The 17,314-nt window shown below is 45.7% G+C and overlaps 1 protein-coding gene across 4 annotated transcripts in view; it reads right to left on the reverse strand.

The window, feature by feature from the left end:
* Positions 1 to 17,314, reverse strand: part of creb5b (cAMP responsive element binding protein 5b) — a 48,842-nt gene that overhangs the window by 17,277 nt on the left and 14,251 nt on the right. For all 4 annotated transcript variants that reach the window (XM_028979647.1, XM_028979649.1, XM_028979648.1 and 1 more), the window contains exons 6-7: positions 7,009 to 7,135; positions 4,788 to 4,898 (exon numbers count right to left, since the gene is read on the reverse strand). In XM_028979647.1, coding sequence (XP_028835480.1) covers positions 4,788 to 4,898; positions 7,009 to 7,135 — 238 coding nt within the window. The remainder of the gene's footprint in view (positions 1 to 4,787; positions 4,899 to 7,008; positions 7,136 to 17,314) is intronic.

The following is a 17,314-nucleotide window of genomic DNA, read 5'->3' on the forward strand; positions in this document are numbered from 1 at the left end:
ATAATTAAAACCACTGAAATGAAAGGTCTAAAGGTGCACTTATGTGGTCCATATGATACTGAGAACATTTTGTTCGTCAGTTATCTAGCAGTCTGGGTCTAATTGAAGCATCACTACTGCCCATATATGAGGGACCATTTAAACAGAGCAGTGATAATATGGCTGCGGACACCACAGTAGACAGGACTGAGAATGGTCCACCAGCCCAAAATATTCAGTCAATAGCTGTACTGTAGTCAGAACCTGAACACAGCCGAAGGGCAATGGAACTGTGCACACACCAGGCACCTTCAGAGTATCTGTCTAGTGACTGTAACACTTGGCTCATGGACGTCCCTGCAGAGTAATTTATACTGAAGCCCCAAATATTACCTGACTGATGCCCAGAAGAGTGCTGCTGTCCTGGAGGCTACAGGTACAGCTGTGTCTGTAACATGTGGCAGCGCCACAGCTGCTCTGTGAGCTCACGCAACCCCTCTCTGATGACATCTCCACCCCACAATGCCACCATTCACACAGATGTTGCTTACAAAACATGCCTGTGGTTCACCCAGAGCACACACACACTCTGCCTGTATTTCTTCCCCCCAACCTGCAGCACAGCCAGACGGGGTAAAATGAAAGTGAGAGAGAATCCTGCATTTAAACCTCCTATGACTTTCAGGTGATTCTATAGAGGTAAGAAAGTATGCAAATATTCACAAGCGAATAAAAAAAAACAACACCTCTGCAAGGCGATGTGCAATAGCTCACTCCTATCTCATTCTGTGGCACTCCAAACTCAAACTTCCTGCTGCGTTGCCATGTTTATTTTTCTAAACTAAATCTTATCGGCCCATGTATAATCTCATGCCTCAAAAAAAAAGATGACCTCATAAAACTTTGATGGTAGTACCCTGAGCCCATGCCTGAAATTGTTTCTTTAAGAACGTTCAGTGCCCCCCCCCTCTCTTCTTTTACTCTCTCCAAGTAAAAAGGAGTGCATTTAGAGCATGCCAGGAATTATGTCATCCGTGCTGTTTGTGCCAGCGCTAAAGCCAACAAAGCTCCAGCGCAGGAACGTATAGTATTGTTTACCCCATAAAAAACTCAGCACCTAGTCCGATGCTTAGTGACACTTTTATTGTCCCTGGTAACAATGTAAACAATAGATAATTGCCCGCCTAACACGTAACACATTTTCATTCGCCGCACCGAACGCCTCAGCTCCGGCCAAGCTCCTCTTCATGCGCGGACTTCTAAACACCAGAATCAGACGCAGAAAAATGACCTCAAATAAATAAACAAATAAACAGAGGGATCGAGAGAGAAAGAGCAAGGGTGTCGAGATGACCCTGTTCCAGCTCTCTCTGAGGAGGGCGCAATGTCGAAACCCAATCCTCCCTGCCGTTCTGACTGACGTCTTCAGTTGGCGTACGGACAAGGCATTTTCTCCTGCTTGATAAGAGTGTGTTTGGGCTTCCCTTCCCACAATGGGATGCAGACAGTGAAAGTCTTTCATCTGGTTATACAAAGAAATCACGTTATCTGAGCAACAACATCAACTCATCAAGTTATATCTTAAAGGGCCAGAGTCGGTTACATTCACGCATACGCACACACACAATGACTACAGGTTGCTTGTCACCTGCTGCCCAGATTCACACACTGCAAAGCACCACACAGGCACACACAGAAATGCTTAATACGCAACAAATGTTTACATCACATCGCTCATAACCAATATACGTTTGTACCTGTAAAGTGCTTATCATGAAAAAATTTTAAGGCTGACCTCAGTTTCTTTAGTGCTTGTATGTCTTATGTGTGAAAGATCACTCAATGACTTATTTGTGTGTGTTTGTATTTTGTTGTCTTTATGTCGGTACCAATGCTTGCTTCTTGGCTACTTTCGGTGCCAAAGCAACTCTGCGTAAAGAGGTCCCGCATGTGTGATGTCATGTTTGGAGCTGTGCTGAGGCTGGCCTGTTCCACACGGCACTGTCTCCAAACACACGGGGTCAATTTCCTCACTCCTCTACACAAATAATATACAGTATCACATAAAACGGCAAAGCACATAACCAAAACAACATCACATAGGATGGTTTTTTAAAAAGACCACCGTGCAACTAAGGGTATTTGAAAGAGAATGATCTGCTTTTTGCTGATACAAAGACTATACAAAGACCACACATGGGATGAAGAAGTGCCCCCATATACATCTGCACAAAATGTGTGTGTGTGTGAGGCGGGGAGGGGGGCTTACTAGAGATGAAATGATGGAAGTTCCCCAGAGGAGCTCCTAAAGCTCATCAGCCCTCTGCACCAGAGACCCTCCGTCCCACCGCAAAATCAATTAGCCTTCGTTAGCAACGGAGCTGAGCCTCCCTATGGGCATGATGGGGTTAAACCTGCCAGGGGTCCTCCAGTTACAGCGCGGTACAGCACAGGAAGCTGCCCGGAGCAAGAAAAAACACCCCTCTCAATCTCGCTCCGCTTACTTCTATTTCTCTCTCTCTCTCTCTCTCTCTCTCTCTCTGCTGTTCTCTCGGTGCCCCCGGCCCCTCAGCTCCGAGCGCTTGTGTGTGTGTCGCGAGGGGGAGTGTGGGGTTTCAGGACGATTTCCCCTCTGCAAAAAAGTCAACATCTCGGGGTAATGAGATTAGGGCCGGATCGAGCCGCGGCACAGGGGGGACACATGGGGCTGATCACCGCACTGTCACTCGATAGGGCCGGAGCGTTTACCCCGCACACATGCGAGAGGCGCTCGTTAAAAAACCCAGGGCCGAAAAGTGGCAGTGCGCAGATGCCACAATAAACACGCGGCCGTGTTTTCACAGTTTTACCTTTCACTGGCCCACCGCTACAGGTGTGAGTACACGAGGCCCCCTGCTCTCCTTTTATCTACACGTGTATTAAAAAAGCTCCACAAGTGCTGTATCGCCCGCATATGGTTCAAAGGTAGAGCAGTGGGTGCCGCTTGAAGGTTCATTTCATTTTCTTAATCGATGCTTTGCCGCCTTTTTTTAGGCGAACAGATTTTTTGGGAGGGCTAGTTATGTATTTATAATTCAATTACACTGAGAGCATTATGACTGAGTAGACACGTCTGGAGGAAAGCCAAGAAACAGATAAGACCCCCACATTAAACTAATATTATGTTCCCCGTGGCTTGTTACCATGGGAACAAACGAAGAGATAAAAAAAAAAAAATTACAAAGGCAATCAATCTTGGCGTGAGTGAGAGGACCTAAGTGCCCTGAGAATGCACCCACTTTCCTCCATCAGCGTAATCACTCTTACTGTGACCTCCCCGGCTCAGCCGTCCTCCTCTCCCCTCCTTTACTTCCTGCTTAACACTCTTCCTCTACACAGAAAAGAAACCTTGATTCAAATGATCAAATAATTCATTTTTAGATTCTTTTTAATGAACCGACATATAAACAATGCCGTTATCCTCTATTTCATAATGTGCAATGAGCAGAGGCGGTTTTGAAATTTGATTCTTTTTTTTTTGTGGGTTTTTTACAGCTACAATAAGCACCTAATGTTTAATCATTGTATATCTTGCAATAGTACAAACAACAATTAGTGTTGAGTAGAGCCTCTACATTTTCGACAAGGCAATATGATCATAAACAAGTTCTAAACAAATTGTTAGGACACAGCATCAGTAATAACTGGAAATGCTGTGGTATGTAATACTAGTGAAGTATGATACCAATATGGTACAATTTGCACAGTATTAATGAATATTATAATACAAATTACTATTAATTATGCTATTACTTAACAAATGTTAATCTGGTTTAATTAAAATTTATATCACAAACAGAAGGTTGAAATTGAAAGTACAAATTGCTAGTAGTGGGAAATGAATGGTTGTTTTATTAATAGAGTCCTACTCTCACTCACTTACTTTCCATAACAGCTTAGACCTACCCAGAGTAATGGCTACCAGAGCCCATCCTGAGACACAGGATGCAGGGCAGGAACTCACCCATACACACACATACACACACACACACACACACACACACACACAGACACCATTCATTCACAAACTCACACCTATGGACAATTCAGGGTTGGCAATTCACCTAGTATGCATGCATAGTTTGATGGTGAGAGGACATCAGAGAACCTGGAGGAAACACAGGAGCACTACCACTGCATGCAAACTCCACACACTCATGGTCCAGGCTTGGAGGTGTGAGGCTACATCGCTAACATAATCTCCACCAAGCAACCCCCCATTAGAGAATAGGCTACCTTTTTGTCTAGGGTGCTGCTGGTAGATTACATCACAATTAAGAACTAAAGATCCAAACTTGGTCTCGATATTGGTACATTGCAGCTTCGAACATCATGAAGACGTGGCGTTGTGCAGCACCGTGTTGAAGTCTACTCCTCCACCGTCTCCGGCTCTTTTTCCTTCAGCCTCTCTAACTGCCTGCTTTGTTAAGGATGAGGTCATTTGATTTTTCTCTCACTCCCCTCCTCTTGGTGTTAAACGAGTGCTAACAAGTTGCGGGGGCTAAAGAGCAGGTCCTGTACATTAAGGTGCGCACCGGGTTCTCCACAGGTACGCCAGCATCAGTGCATAAAGAGGCCTTATGTCTGAACATGGTCCCCGTCCTGCCAGGTGCCTGATCAGCTTTGATTCAGCAGTAAAATGACGAAACCCACACAGACACTTAAGAGCACAGCCCTGCTGGCACAGAGCAGTGGAAAAAATCTGAGAGTGTGTGTGTGTAGGTGTGTGTAGGAGCAAATGAGATGTCGTACAGCATTCTGCAACTCACCAGTTTGGCCTCTGAATGCATAGATGGGACATGGGGGGAGGAGCAGGAGTTGGTGTGGGCGGGGCCTTGCATGCCCATCATGTTAGAACCCATAGACATCTGTCTCTCCATCTGTAGAGCACAAAGTACACAGTCACACTTGTCATAAAATCTGTATGCAGTTACTCTGACAGTCATGCATGCACACACATACAGGCACACACACTTCTGGTTAAATTATACTTTTAAGATTGTGGCCATCATGTATACTTTCATGCCCCAGCCTCTTTGTACATTTGGTGTCTTGTTCTGCGCAAACTATTTATGACCACACCTGCCTGACCTTGATTTCACAGTATCGTGGGAGCCAACATTTAAATCATGTCCACAGGAACCCCCACATCCTGGGAAAATCAGTTACAGGAGTGTTGCCCAGTCGCACACCAACAGACATCCACAGCTCTGCACACTTCAGATTGTTCAAACATAACTTGGCTCAATTCAGTGTGGTAGCCTGACCTACAGTACAGCCGCAATTCAGAACTTGTAACTGAAAGGTGACAAGAGGCAGACCCGTAATTGGAAGTATGAAGGTTTAAATCCTGAGCCGCTGAGGTGCCACTGAGCAAAGCACCTGCCCACCGCTCACTAAGGGTGATGGTTAAAAGCAGAGGAGACATTTCGTTGTGTCACCGTGTGCTGCGCTTCACAATGACAATCATTTAACTTTCACAATGTTTTGGTACTGTTTTTAAAGAGAACACGAACACACACAAAAGCAGTGAGGAGCATCTAACATGCTATCGTTAGAGTCAAAATGGTGCTGTGCAAGTCTGTCCCTTTAAAGGGTTAATTGGTCATTAAAAATCCTTTTCAGTAATCTTAATATGGTTTAACCCAGTTGCAATGACTAAGGAAACAATAAAGCTGTCCTTCACACTCTTTGTAACTGTGGGTTTGGCTACATCATTATTTCAAGAATATTTTCTTATTCAGATTTTCTATTCAAACTAATTTCATTTTTTAAACAATTAAATGTCTAAATCATCATAAACCTTTGAATTCTAGTGTAATTTCTCCCAGCCGGATGGATGAGTCAGCCATTCCTATAATGGCAAATTCTGACACTTCATAGAAGTAACTGTTGTTTGGCCTCTGAGGTGCAAAACTGAGAAAACCATATAACGGCCCTTACTGCACTTGCGTTTGGTCTATTGATAGATGTGATGAGAACAGTGATGAGAAACTAACACAGGAAGCTGGTGACAAAAAAATATTTGTATATGTGTGTGTATGTCCTCAAACTCATTTGAATGTACTCAACACATTAAGTGAGAACATTTTGCTGGTCTCTGCTAAAAAGTTGAGGGGGAATGTGTTTGCATTTTGCTGATGTTCTTACACATTTTTAATATGAAACAATTAGATTTGAAATAAAATAAACTCCACTCACACAAACCATAAATGGTTACGTCTTGGTGCCCCCCTTCCTTCATAAAATCCTAAGTCTAAGTCTAAAATCTCTTGTCTGTTAGGGCCTAATTTAATCAGTAGTGGATTTCCCACCATATAATAAACACAGGGTGGCTCTAGTTACTGTGATAAGATGCATGTGCCGGTGGAGCTCTGATATGGCTGCCTCTCTCAGACCTTTTATCATTCCTCGCATGTCTATATCTCTAGGATTTATTGATTTAAGTACAATACATTTAATCCCCTATGATGCAGAGGCAGAAAGCCACACTGGAGCAGACACAGCTCGATAAATTGGAGGGGGGTGGCGTACAGGCCTGGAAGCAGCTGTTAATCCATTACAGATGGAGGCAGAGAGAGATGGAGGCGAGGGGGGGGGGGGGGGGGGGGGGCATGTGTAAGTGTGTCTATCTGTGCATCTTCGCAGTGAAATGTTTTGGAGTGTGATGTGTCTCTGAGGCTTTGTATGAAATTCCTGAAACAAAAGGTGCGCTTGAAATGTGTGGTAATGGGCTATATTTTCACAGGGGTCCCATTCAACAAGTACACACTGTATGTAGTTTGTGGTACTCAAAATGGAAGCAAAAAAAATTCTCTGGCTGGGTGCAGTTTCTTGTTTATATGTGTTCTTTCATCAGTGTGTTCATCATGATTTAAATGAACATGGCCTTTTTGTGACAAGACTTGCACAGCATAGAGAATACATTTTCTGTATGTTCTGTGTTTTGTGTTAGTGAAAGTTGGTGTGGGTGTGGGTGTGTGCACTCACAGGCATGAGGACAGCAGAGGAGCTTGGCATTGTAGGGTCTGGTAGGGGGCCAGGCATGGAGGCTGGCAGTGGCTGTCTCTGCCGATTATGTAGGTGGAGCAGTGATGACAGAGACCCAGGTACTGGCCTGGAAAGAAAGAGAGAGAGACATGACCTTCATCGCCTTCACCTCCACGACTCCCCATACCCTGAAATAAACCCCCTGGACCTCATCAACCATTTCATTCACCATCCCTACAACCAGACACTGTGTTCTGGACACTCTCTGCCTTCACATGTGAAATAAGTCTCTTCTGAAGATATCATGCACTGCTCTTCTAATCGTTAGGTTTCAGAGTTCAAGTGAAAGGTCACAGGGACTGATAGGTTCTCACTGTTACCTCCATTCAGCCATTTGATAACACTAATGGGTTCTGGAGCTGCTCAGTCTCCACTGTAATCATAGATGGTTGTTGGGAGTAACTTTTTAAAATCAAAAGCCACAGCAGAAGCAAATTGTCCATATTGTCTCTTGCACAAGCCACAAAATTATATCAAGTCAGAACATTTTGAGGTGCACATTGATTTAAAGGTCAACAACTGCAATGTCAAATTAGTTTATCCACTTTTCCTGTTTCATGTCCCCCTCGTTTTTGTGGCTGCCCATCAGCTTCATTCAATCTCCCAATGCTGGTGTGTGATGTACATTAGAAGCTAGAGTTATGGACTGTACAGCATTCACACGGCCACAACAAATGCTGAATAATGTGATACACGACACAGCACACAGTGCACACAACGGAATGTACGTCAGTGGTGGCCTAGTGGTTAAGGAAGCGGCCCCGTAATCAGTTCGAATCCCGATCCGCCAGGGTGCCACTGAGAAAAGCACCGTCCCCACACACTGTCCCCTGGCGCCTGTCATGACAGGCGCCAGGGGACAGTGTGTGGGGACGGTGCTTTTCTCAGTGGCACCCTGGCTGTGTCGTGTATCACATTATTCAGCATTTGTTGTGGCCGTGTGAATGCTGTACAGTCCATTACTCTAGCTTCTAATGTACATCACACACCAGCATTGGGAGATTGAATGAAGCTGATGGGCAGCCACAAAAACGAGGGGGACATGAAACAGGAAAAGTGGATAAACTAATTTGACATTGCAGTTGTTGACCTTTAAATCAATGTGCACCTCAAAATGTTCTGACTTGATATAATTTTGTGGCTTGTGCAAGAGACAATATGGACAATTTGCTTCTGCTGTGGCTTTTGATTTTAAAAAGGGGTTACATTTCATTGTGTGCACCGTGTGCTGTGCTGCTGTGTATCACAATGACAATCACTTCACTTTGTTTGAAACGTGTCCTCTGCTTTTAACCTTAGTGAGCAGTGGGCAGCCCGGGGAGCAGTGTGTGGGGACGGTGTTTTGCTCAGTGGCACCTCAGTGGTACCTTGGTGGTTCAGGAAGTGGCAACCTTCCAATTACAGGTCACTTATGTTCACAGCAGGAATTAAGGGACATTATGACAGCCTTTATGCACAGCTGATGTCATTTGAAGCAGTGCCACGTGTAAAACGCAGATTCGCCAAACCTCCCTCACCATTGAAAGCACAGATGTTCCCATACAGCCGTTCTCTGTCACTATAGGCTGTTCTGTTTTTTGGCAAATGCTGACCTGGACATCATGGTCATCTACATACTGCACTGAGCAGGCTGTGTTAAAAGCCAAGAGAAAATAACCCGCTGCTCTACATGACATTATGGGTAATCGTATGGAAATGACAGACATTCAAGGAAAGCAGGGCCTCTCAGCCTAAACCTTCTCCACCTGAACAAATACCTGTATTTTTCCGGACTTAATGGCAGCAGTTACTCTCCAGACGAATGATTTTTGCACACACAAACACACACAAACACGCACCGCGTCACCACAGACCAACATACAGCCTCATTACCATTCTGACATGTTGTCATTTGTGTCCAACTCGCCAATCCGTCACAGTCGCACAAATTCTGGGGCAGGTGTGACACGCCGGATAAATGAACAGCCCCAGCTGAGTATCTTGCAGCATTCAAAAGTGCATATGTGATTGAAAACGTATAAATACACACTCGCAAGCGTACGTCCACTCTCTGTCAGCTCGAGGCAAGCATTCAACTTCCAGTCTCTACTGGTTTGCGTTCATAGCAAATCAAAATCCCATCAAAATCCTAACCCTCAACCTGAATAAATCAATCCTGCAGTACACTATTAACAAAAGCTGGGCCCAACCATGCTGCCCTGCTGTGTTTGAGAGCGGCCTGGAACAAGGCTGTACCCGATGAGACCCAAAAGAGAGGGGGGAAAAAAACGTATCCAACTCAGTCACCCCTGTGAGTCATATATAAAAAGAAGGGGTGTGGGGGTGGTGGTGTGGCTGGTACATTAAAACTGCAGTGGGTAGGAAAATTGCAAATGAGCTGGACCTGCTCTGGCTGAGGACTAGAAGAAAGGAGCCTTTCTGAAGTGTCGCCTGTCCTGTCTACCCGTCAGCACCTGCTGGCCAGCCAGAGAGTCTTCCGTCCTAGTATATCAGCCGCAGAAGAGGAGGAGAACGAAAAAGTCTGAAAAGGTTCTCTTCTTCCAGACTCTCCATGCAGGATGCAGTCTGAAGGAATGGCCACCATATGTCCCTGCAAATATTTTAGGCTGTACCTCTGCATGTCTGTGTCAATATACAGTACAGTTCTGTGCAGAAGCACCAATATATTATTATTCTCTGACCTCCAAACAATACCCGCTCATAGGAGGTCATTAATATGTCTACTTTGGTGTAACAGGCAAGAACACATTTTTCTTAGGTTTGTGAAAACAAATTGAATGATTAATTCAAAGTTTTTTTATTTTATTAGTTTAAAAGTTAGTTTTACTGCATTAGTGTGTTTTGGACTTTTTGCACAGTACTGTATTTGCATATGTTATTATACAGCGTATCGATCCAGCTTATTGTTTTATTTGTGTGTATTTGAGAGAGGGGAGAAGCATGCCTCCTTCCTCCTATTTTACATAATCCAATATGGAGGAGATAGGTTTTTCCAGGTTGATTGTATTCGGCACTCTGTCAACCTAACACACGCCTCCTGCCACCAGAACAACGCCTCTCTCCGCCTCTAATCAACATCCGCCGATGTCACCTCATCCTGTCCCGGATACTTGCGAGCTTCCCTGCTTTACAGCCCCGCAGACGGCAAAGGCTTCTTCCCACACCCACACACACCACCAACACCCAGCCTGCCAGCCACGAGCCGCCCCACCACCGGCCTCCGTCCAGCACTGGGACCAGGAGACCTGGCAGCGGCCCAGAGAGAGAACGAGAGCGAGACAGAGCGAAAGCGACACAAGAAATAGAGGGAGAGATAAACAGAGAGAGAGAGTAAGAGACACGGAAGATGAGTTATAAAGAGTAAAAAAAAGAACAATAGAATTAAAAAGAGGAAAAGGAGATTAAAGAAAAGAAAGGAGCGAGAGAGAGAGAGAGAGAGAGAGGCTCAGTCAGCCCACTGACTCATATCCTTCCCTTCTGACTGAGCTCCAGCAATGATGTAATGTTCTTGGCTTCTCTCCCTCCTCCCCCCCACCCCTGCCTGCCTGCCGCCCTCTTCCTATCCCCGTCTCTCTCTCTCTTTCTCTCTCTCTCTCTCTCCCCCGCCACCACCACGGCTGCCACCAGCTCCACCTACCCCTCGGCCAGCAACGCGGGGTCTTGCTTGGTGCTGGTGAAGTCACCACTAACTCTGGTAAAGACACTGCAGCTCCGACAGAAAAATAAAAAAAATAAAGCAAAAATTTTTTTTGAACGTAACCAAAACAGCCCAAGGCCCCGTTCCAGACACTGTGAGACATAGCGGTGCAGTCGCTGTGGCAACGGGGGTAAACAGCGAAGGAAACAGAGCGGTGAAACAGCTTGCAGCTGCCTGGCTCTCTGTATAAACACTACGCAGGGGCCCTGCCTGTGATTTACTGCCTTTAATCACTCCAGTGCAGCGAGTGCCACAGACGTTTTTTCACAGCGAGGAAAATAATACCAATATGATCAAATAAATCAGGCACTAATGGCCTACGACAACAGGCTGACTTTTATTAGCGCGTGACAGATCTGCACTTGGTGGGTCTGGGGGATGCTGGAAGGTGTGGGGCTGACGGCAGTAGGACGTGGGGGTCGTCTTAGAATCATGTCATCATGGAATCCTCTGGTTGCAATGGGTGTCATTGGATGGCATAGACAAATGAAATTCATATATACACTGGCGGGGATTTAAATGATGTAAAATGATGCATTCAACGGGTTATTATAAGAGGATCAGTGATGTGGTCTTCAACAAAAACAGAATTCAATTCCACGGTGAAAAAATACAGATGCCAGGAAAGGTCTGCAAAAATGAGAGCAGTCGTCTGGATGGACGCCTGGCTCAGGTTCTGCTTGAGAGTTGCCATGGCTACCAATCGCACAACTTGAGACGCACTGTTTGCCCAAGGGAGTGCCATCAGGTGTAGTCACCTCTGCCACCCAAGTCTCTCCTGTCAATCAAATCCACAGAGCTACCAGATAAGGAGATTATTTTACCCTCCCAATGGCATCAACATCTTCATCCGGCCAACGGGCTGCCAGAGACAATTGACTGACGAGTGAGTAGCCCAGTGGAGAGAGATTCCCTGGTGCCAAGTCACCTGTACAGTCCGGCCGAAGCCAAATGGTTGGTTTTCAGCCTCAGATATCATTCTGCTTCCATATTTAGGAGGGTTTCCATTTTCCCGTGTGCAGGGTGTAGATGACATGGTCAAACAATGGCACGGAGGAAAGAGATTCCACTTCTGTGATGTCCCTCCAATCTCGCCCTACATCTGATCCACTCATCTACTCTTCCACGTGACTTTCATCTTGCACATATTTGTTTAATTCTTTCCACCTCTTCGGCAATAAAGTCCAAAAATACCTGTCATATCCCTTTCTATCTTTTGTCCAGCTCATATAACTTTGTGGCATTGTCCCATCACCTCACCCGCTTCCTCTCCTCCTCCTCCCTCTCCATTCTGCTCAGATCCCTCCATCTCATGCTGATCCCTCTCTTCCTGCTCCCTCGCCTCCCACAACCCTATCTGATCCACCTTTTCTACTCCACCTTCATCACATCTGCCCTCTTCTGATCCCTCTTCCCTTGTCACTTACTCAAAGATCATGTCTTTGAATCCCTCGCTCGCTCTCTCTCTCTCTGCAGGAGCCTGCATGTGTGGTGGCCTCAGGCTTTGGATGACACAGCGGTGCTGGAATGAGGGGGAACAGAGAAGTTGGGCGTTCCTCTCCAAACGCACTATTAAACCCACTGCAGTACACAATGAGCTCATCTTAATTCACGTCAGATGTACATCCTGCTGGCCGGCTCTTCACCAGGGTCACCCACATGGCCCACAACCTACCCCACCCCCTTGCCTCCAGACACAGAGGTACCCATGAGCATCAGGCTCACCTCCTCCTCCATCCCCGAGAGGGAGGAGACCATGCTCTTTAAAAAAAAAAAGCTAATAAACGAGATGAGAGGGTCACTAGGGATGGCGGTGGACAATAAAAGCCCAACAGGACCCATTCATTTAACACTCTCCCTAATTAAAAATAGCCCGACTGGAAACAAATGACTCCTGTCGAACGACAATCGGCCTCTTACTTAAATCATTCCTTAGCTGCGGCTATTCCGAGCCCCGACAACACGAGTCTTAAATAAATGTTTGCGGGAGAATGTGTTTTTCAGCTGTCTGCCGGCTCTGCGAACGCCGCTGTAGGAGGACTTCGTGTTTAAACAGGCTGCGTAAACCTAATTACACACAACAATCCACATCTGTAATAAACCGCAGTGACTTGCATCTGGCTCATCAAGGAGTATAGCGGAAAGGTGCAGGGCCCGGGGGGGGGGGTAAGAATCGCCGTGCGGGGGAACGTAAGAATCCATCAGCGGTGATTACAGAGCAGACGCCCGTGTCTTATAGTCTTAAGTGGCTTAATGCAGTGTTGGGCGTGCTAATTAAACTCTTAGCGCGCTGACAACGGCTTGCATCCGCACAGCTTCGTTGTCGTTTTGCACCGCGGCAGGCCCTTCCTGCTGAGCGTGTGCAGCTTCAGAAGAAACCGAACTTGCTTTCGCACTGAGCGCTACGTACGTACTAAGCACCGTTCCGGAATAGAGCTTGCAAACAAAAATAACTGCTCCGAATGTCCTTTTTTTTTTTTTTTTTTTTTAATGCGAAAGGTGTGAAAAGAGGTGTGAGGTGTGAAAAGAAACAAGAGCCACAAAGCTGCACGCAGACCTCCAGCTTGCGCTCTGGGGCAAGAAACGGAGAAAAAAAAGGGCCGAGCCGAGCGAAAAACCCAGCCACACTCCCAAAACAAGCACACACGCCGAAGGACCTCGCCCAGACTGTGCAGGAAAGGGAGAGACTTTGCGGCCGCACATCTTCATGTGACGGCCCCTGGGGCTGGGGGGGGGGCAACCCCGAAAACTCACATTCAGCGAAGAAACCAGGTTTTTTGAGGAAGAGCCGATATATCAGTTGCGATGGCGTGGCACAAAGCTACAGAGGGACGCTTTTGAAGGTTTGTGTCTCGGTGAAAGCAGTGTCCAGCGGTGGGGTTGGGGAGGGTAGCCCAGCGCCCAGCGCCCAGCGCGATCTCCTCTGAAGGCTTATTTTGATAACCATGACGACTCTGCTCGTAGATTTTTAAATACAATCAAAACAGAGGAGCTGTCCAAACTTTTGTCCAAAAGTTTTTCCTTCAGACTCCATCCCTTTTTTTCATCCTTTTTTCTCCTTCAGACTCCGTCCCCGGCACTCGCCGGGCTGAAAAGCTGCATTTTCGGTGGCTAACGCTGCCATCAAAAAGCGCTAGATCCTATGGTCATTATAATTCACAATAAAGATTTTACTGGCCGGCTCATGTACACTAGCACTTACCTGAAACAGACTCCACATTGTACAGACTCCACTCCACCACCTCCACCCTCCCTCCGAGATGGCAGGGTTGAGGTCCACACTTTGTGCTTTATCTCATTCGCCTGACTAGGTATGTCTAACACGTTTACTCTGACATAACTCAGAAGCACATGTTTAGAATTCAAAGGCATTCAAATCATTTGAACACCCCCCCATGATAACATTAGCCATGACATTAACATCTCCAGAGTTTTCTTTTTCTTTTTTTTAAGCCAGTCCCGAAGCATGGTCGTGGGGACCTGGTTTCTGCCAGTTGATGTCCCTGTGGGCCTTGTTCAGCAATTCAGTCGCGAGGGAGAGACGAAGGGGGGAAAAAGAATAAAAGGAGGGCGAAGGCTCCTCCGTTTTCACAGCTGCAGTCCTCGCTGCAACCCCACGGGGAAAGAAGGATGGGGAAAGCCGGGCTTAATTGATTCCAAGCCCCAAAGCTCTTTAGTAAACATTGCAGAGCAATGAAAATGACTTGTTATCCTAATTCGCTGGATGCTCATTTTCTATGGCACCAGCATGGATCCAGATGGAGAGTCTGGATTAAGCTAATTCAGCGATGGCTCAGTGATTACGTTCTTTGTGTGCGTCCACTGTACAGTTAATGGTCAGTCCAGTAAATGACCCACTGACGGGCACTGAGTAAGACACTCTGAAGTTCGTTGTGACTGGCTCGCTGCTGAAACCATGAGAATGGTGTCGTCTGAAGGGGACACTGGAGACCCATACTCTCATTTTACTCATCTAACTCTTATCCAGGGCGACTTTCATTCATTAATTACAGGGGCAGCCCCCCTGGAGCAACACAGGGTTAAGTGTCTTGCTTAGTGAGGCAAAACGGGGTTTGAACCTGCAACTTTGTAGGTTGGCTGGCTGACAGTGCGATTTGTTAGCCACTAGTCATCTCCTACCTTTTATAATTCACCCAATGTATTTTATACAGGCTCAGTAGGATCTTTTACATATTAGATAACTAACTATGGGTTACTCCCCTCAGGTTTTGAAAATCAGTGAAAAAAGTGAAAGTGAAGTGATTGTCATTGTGACACACAGCACAGCACATGGTGCACACAATGAAATGTGTCCTCTGCTTTTAACCATCACCCTTGGTGAGCAGTGGGCAGCCATGAAAGGTCCCCAGGGAGCAGCATATGGGGACGGTACTTTTCTCAGTGGCACCTGAGTGGCACCTTGGCAGTTTGGGATTCGAACCCGGCAATCTTCCAATTACGTGTTGGTTTCCTTAACGCATCACTGCGCCTAAATCAAATAAACAATGTGCTTCCATTTCTAAAGTTTATTACAAGAAAACAATAAAAATACTTCTGATAAATCTTCAATATTTTTTAGTCTGTAATAACACATTATTTAGCAACAGAGGCTCAAATTATTATTTTTGAATGAGAATAAGGTGGTTGCTTTGATGAAAGCTTTTGCAACCATTAAATTGCACTTACAGTTTATTTTGTTGCACCAGAAAGTTATATTTGTTTTTAGAATTGTATTGGAATAAAACATTTGTATAAAGCATTTTTTTCTGGCCCAACTAAAATTGCTAGTTTACAAGTTCCAAATTCCTATTCCACTTCATTGCTATTTGTTACATTTTTTGAAGATAGAGAACAAATGAAAACTACATATTTATGTCTGTCTGTTGATTGTCCCACATTTCTGCATGCTGATAATAGCATTACTGACATAGTCAACATGCCTTTGATTTCCGTATATGAGTGCATGAGAGGAATAGACTAAATGGCGTCTCGAAACGTGCTTAGCTGGGTTTGACGAGGCCAGTGCTACAGGCCCAGGAGGCAAGATACGAGCTTACAGGGGACGCTGTGTGAGGGGCAGGAAGTCCCGGTGGAAAGAGCTGAGTGCCGAGGCGTGAACAGGCACCCGATGGCTTCCTGTGGAAGTTGGTGTTTCTCTGGAGTGGAGTTTCCTCCGCTGCGTTACTCCTTTTCTGCTGATGCGAACTTTTGCCATGCTCTGTCTCCTCCCTGGTGTGAGTCCAGTGGAACAGTAAACAACTGTGACTGCCCTCACTGGTGCCAGTCACACTTGCACAGGCCCGGAGGGAGCATGCGTTACATGGAAATGGCATGAAATTTCACTTCATTCACAACGTATTCTATCCCCATTCCATCATCAGGGTTTTAAAAGAAATCACACTTTACAGGCCACTTGTAAAATGAGCACAGTTATCGCTGCAGCAGGGCTGGTTTTGTGGGTAAGATCACAGTTTTTCGTGGGTGCCATCAGAAGAAGATTCAGCGCTGATTTTGTGAGTGCGAACGCAGTGATTTTGCGGCTGTGGAAGCAGCCAGGGGTCCAGCGTGAAGGTGGCCAGGCTGAACTGCGGCGGGCCGGCTGTCTGTGTGCTCTCAGGTGTAGCGCTGCAGTGATTGCTGTGTCTCCAAGGGGTGAAATTCCATCCCTCGTCTGAACAAAGAGGTTGTCAGCGCGTCCGTCAGGCTTACTGACGGGCCTCCCATCCAATATTCACGAGACGTCCCAGCAGGGCGTCCGTGCTGCACTGTCTCCACACACAGAGACGACATTGTGTCCCCGAGCACGGCGCATCTCAGAGACAACACACTGCAGCACACGCTATAGACCCTTCAACAAAGACCAGGCTCTGCACAGGCCTGCTGAATATGTGAAGAACTCGCACTGTAGTGAGTAAATATCAGAAACCGCTGCATTCGTGGATTGAAGCACATCTTACGAGGCAATAAACAAATGCTCATGCTACACCTACTTTTCACCTCCTGGTGAAAAATAAATATTTATATACGAATATAGAAATGCATATAATAGCAATAAAAATTGTCATTATTACAGTAAATAGTAAAAATAATAACTTTTTAATGAACTAAGATTAAAACTTAGTTCAAAACTGTTCAAATTAAGCTAAAACTATTAGTAGAAGCAATAATTAATTTTTCGATTTTATGACTGAATCTATTAATTGAAGTCATCTTTTCATTAGCTACTTGTCTATTGTCTAAGTTATAATAAAGATTTGCCTTGTACATTACATTGCACTGCCCATTGTAGGTATATGGAATGATAACCTGACAAAATCTAATAGTTATAGCATCACATGACTGAATGTTATCTTTTGGAGCTGGGTTCACTTACTTCAGTTAATCGCAGTTAATCGGGACCATTTCATCGGATCGCAAATTCACTCAACATACCCACTCATTAGAACTGTCATGATGAATGTCCATTATCTACGCTTCATAAACATACAGAGAGATAGATATCTGCGGCGCGCTACAGTGTCTAAATCAGGAGGAGGTGTAGGCATCTTC

This window comes from Denticeps clupeoides, chromosome 5 (genome assembly GCF_900700375.1).
Source record: "Denticeps clupeoides chromosome 5, fDenClu1.1, whole genome shotgun sequence".
Taxonomy (NCBI): Eukaryota; Metazoa; Chordata; class Actinopteri; order Clupeiformes; family Denticipitidae; genus Denticeps; species Denticeps clupeoides.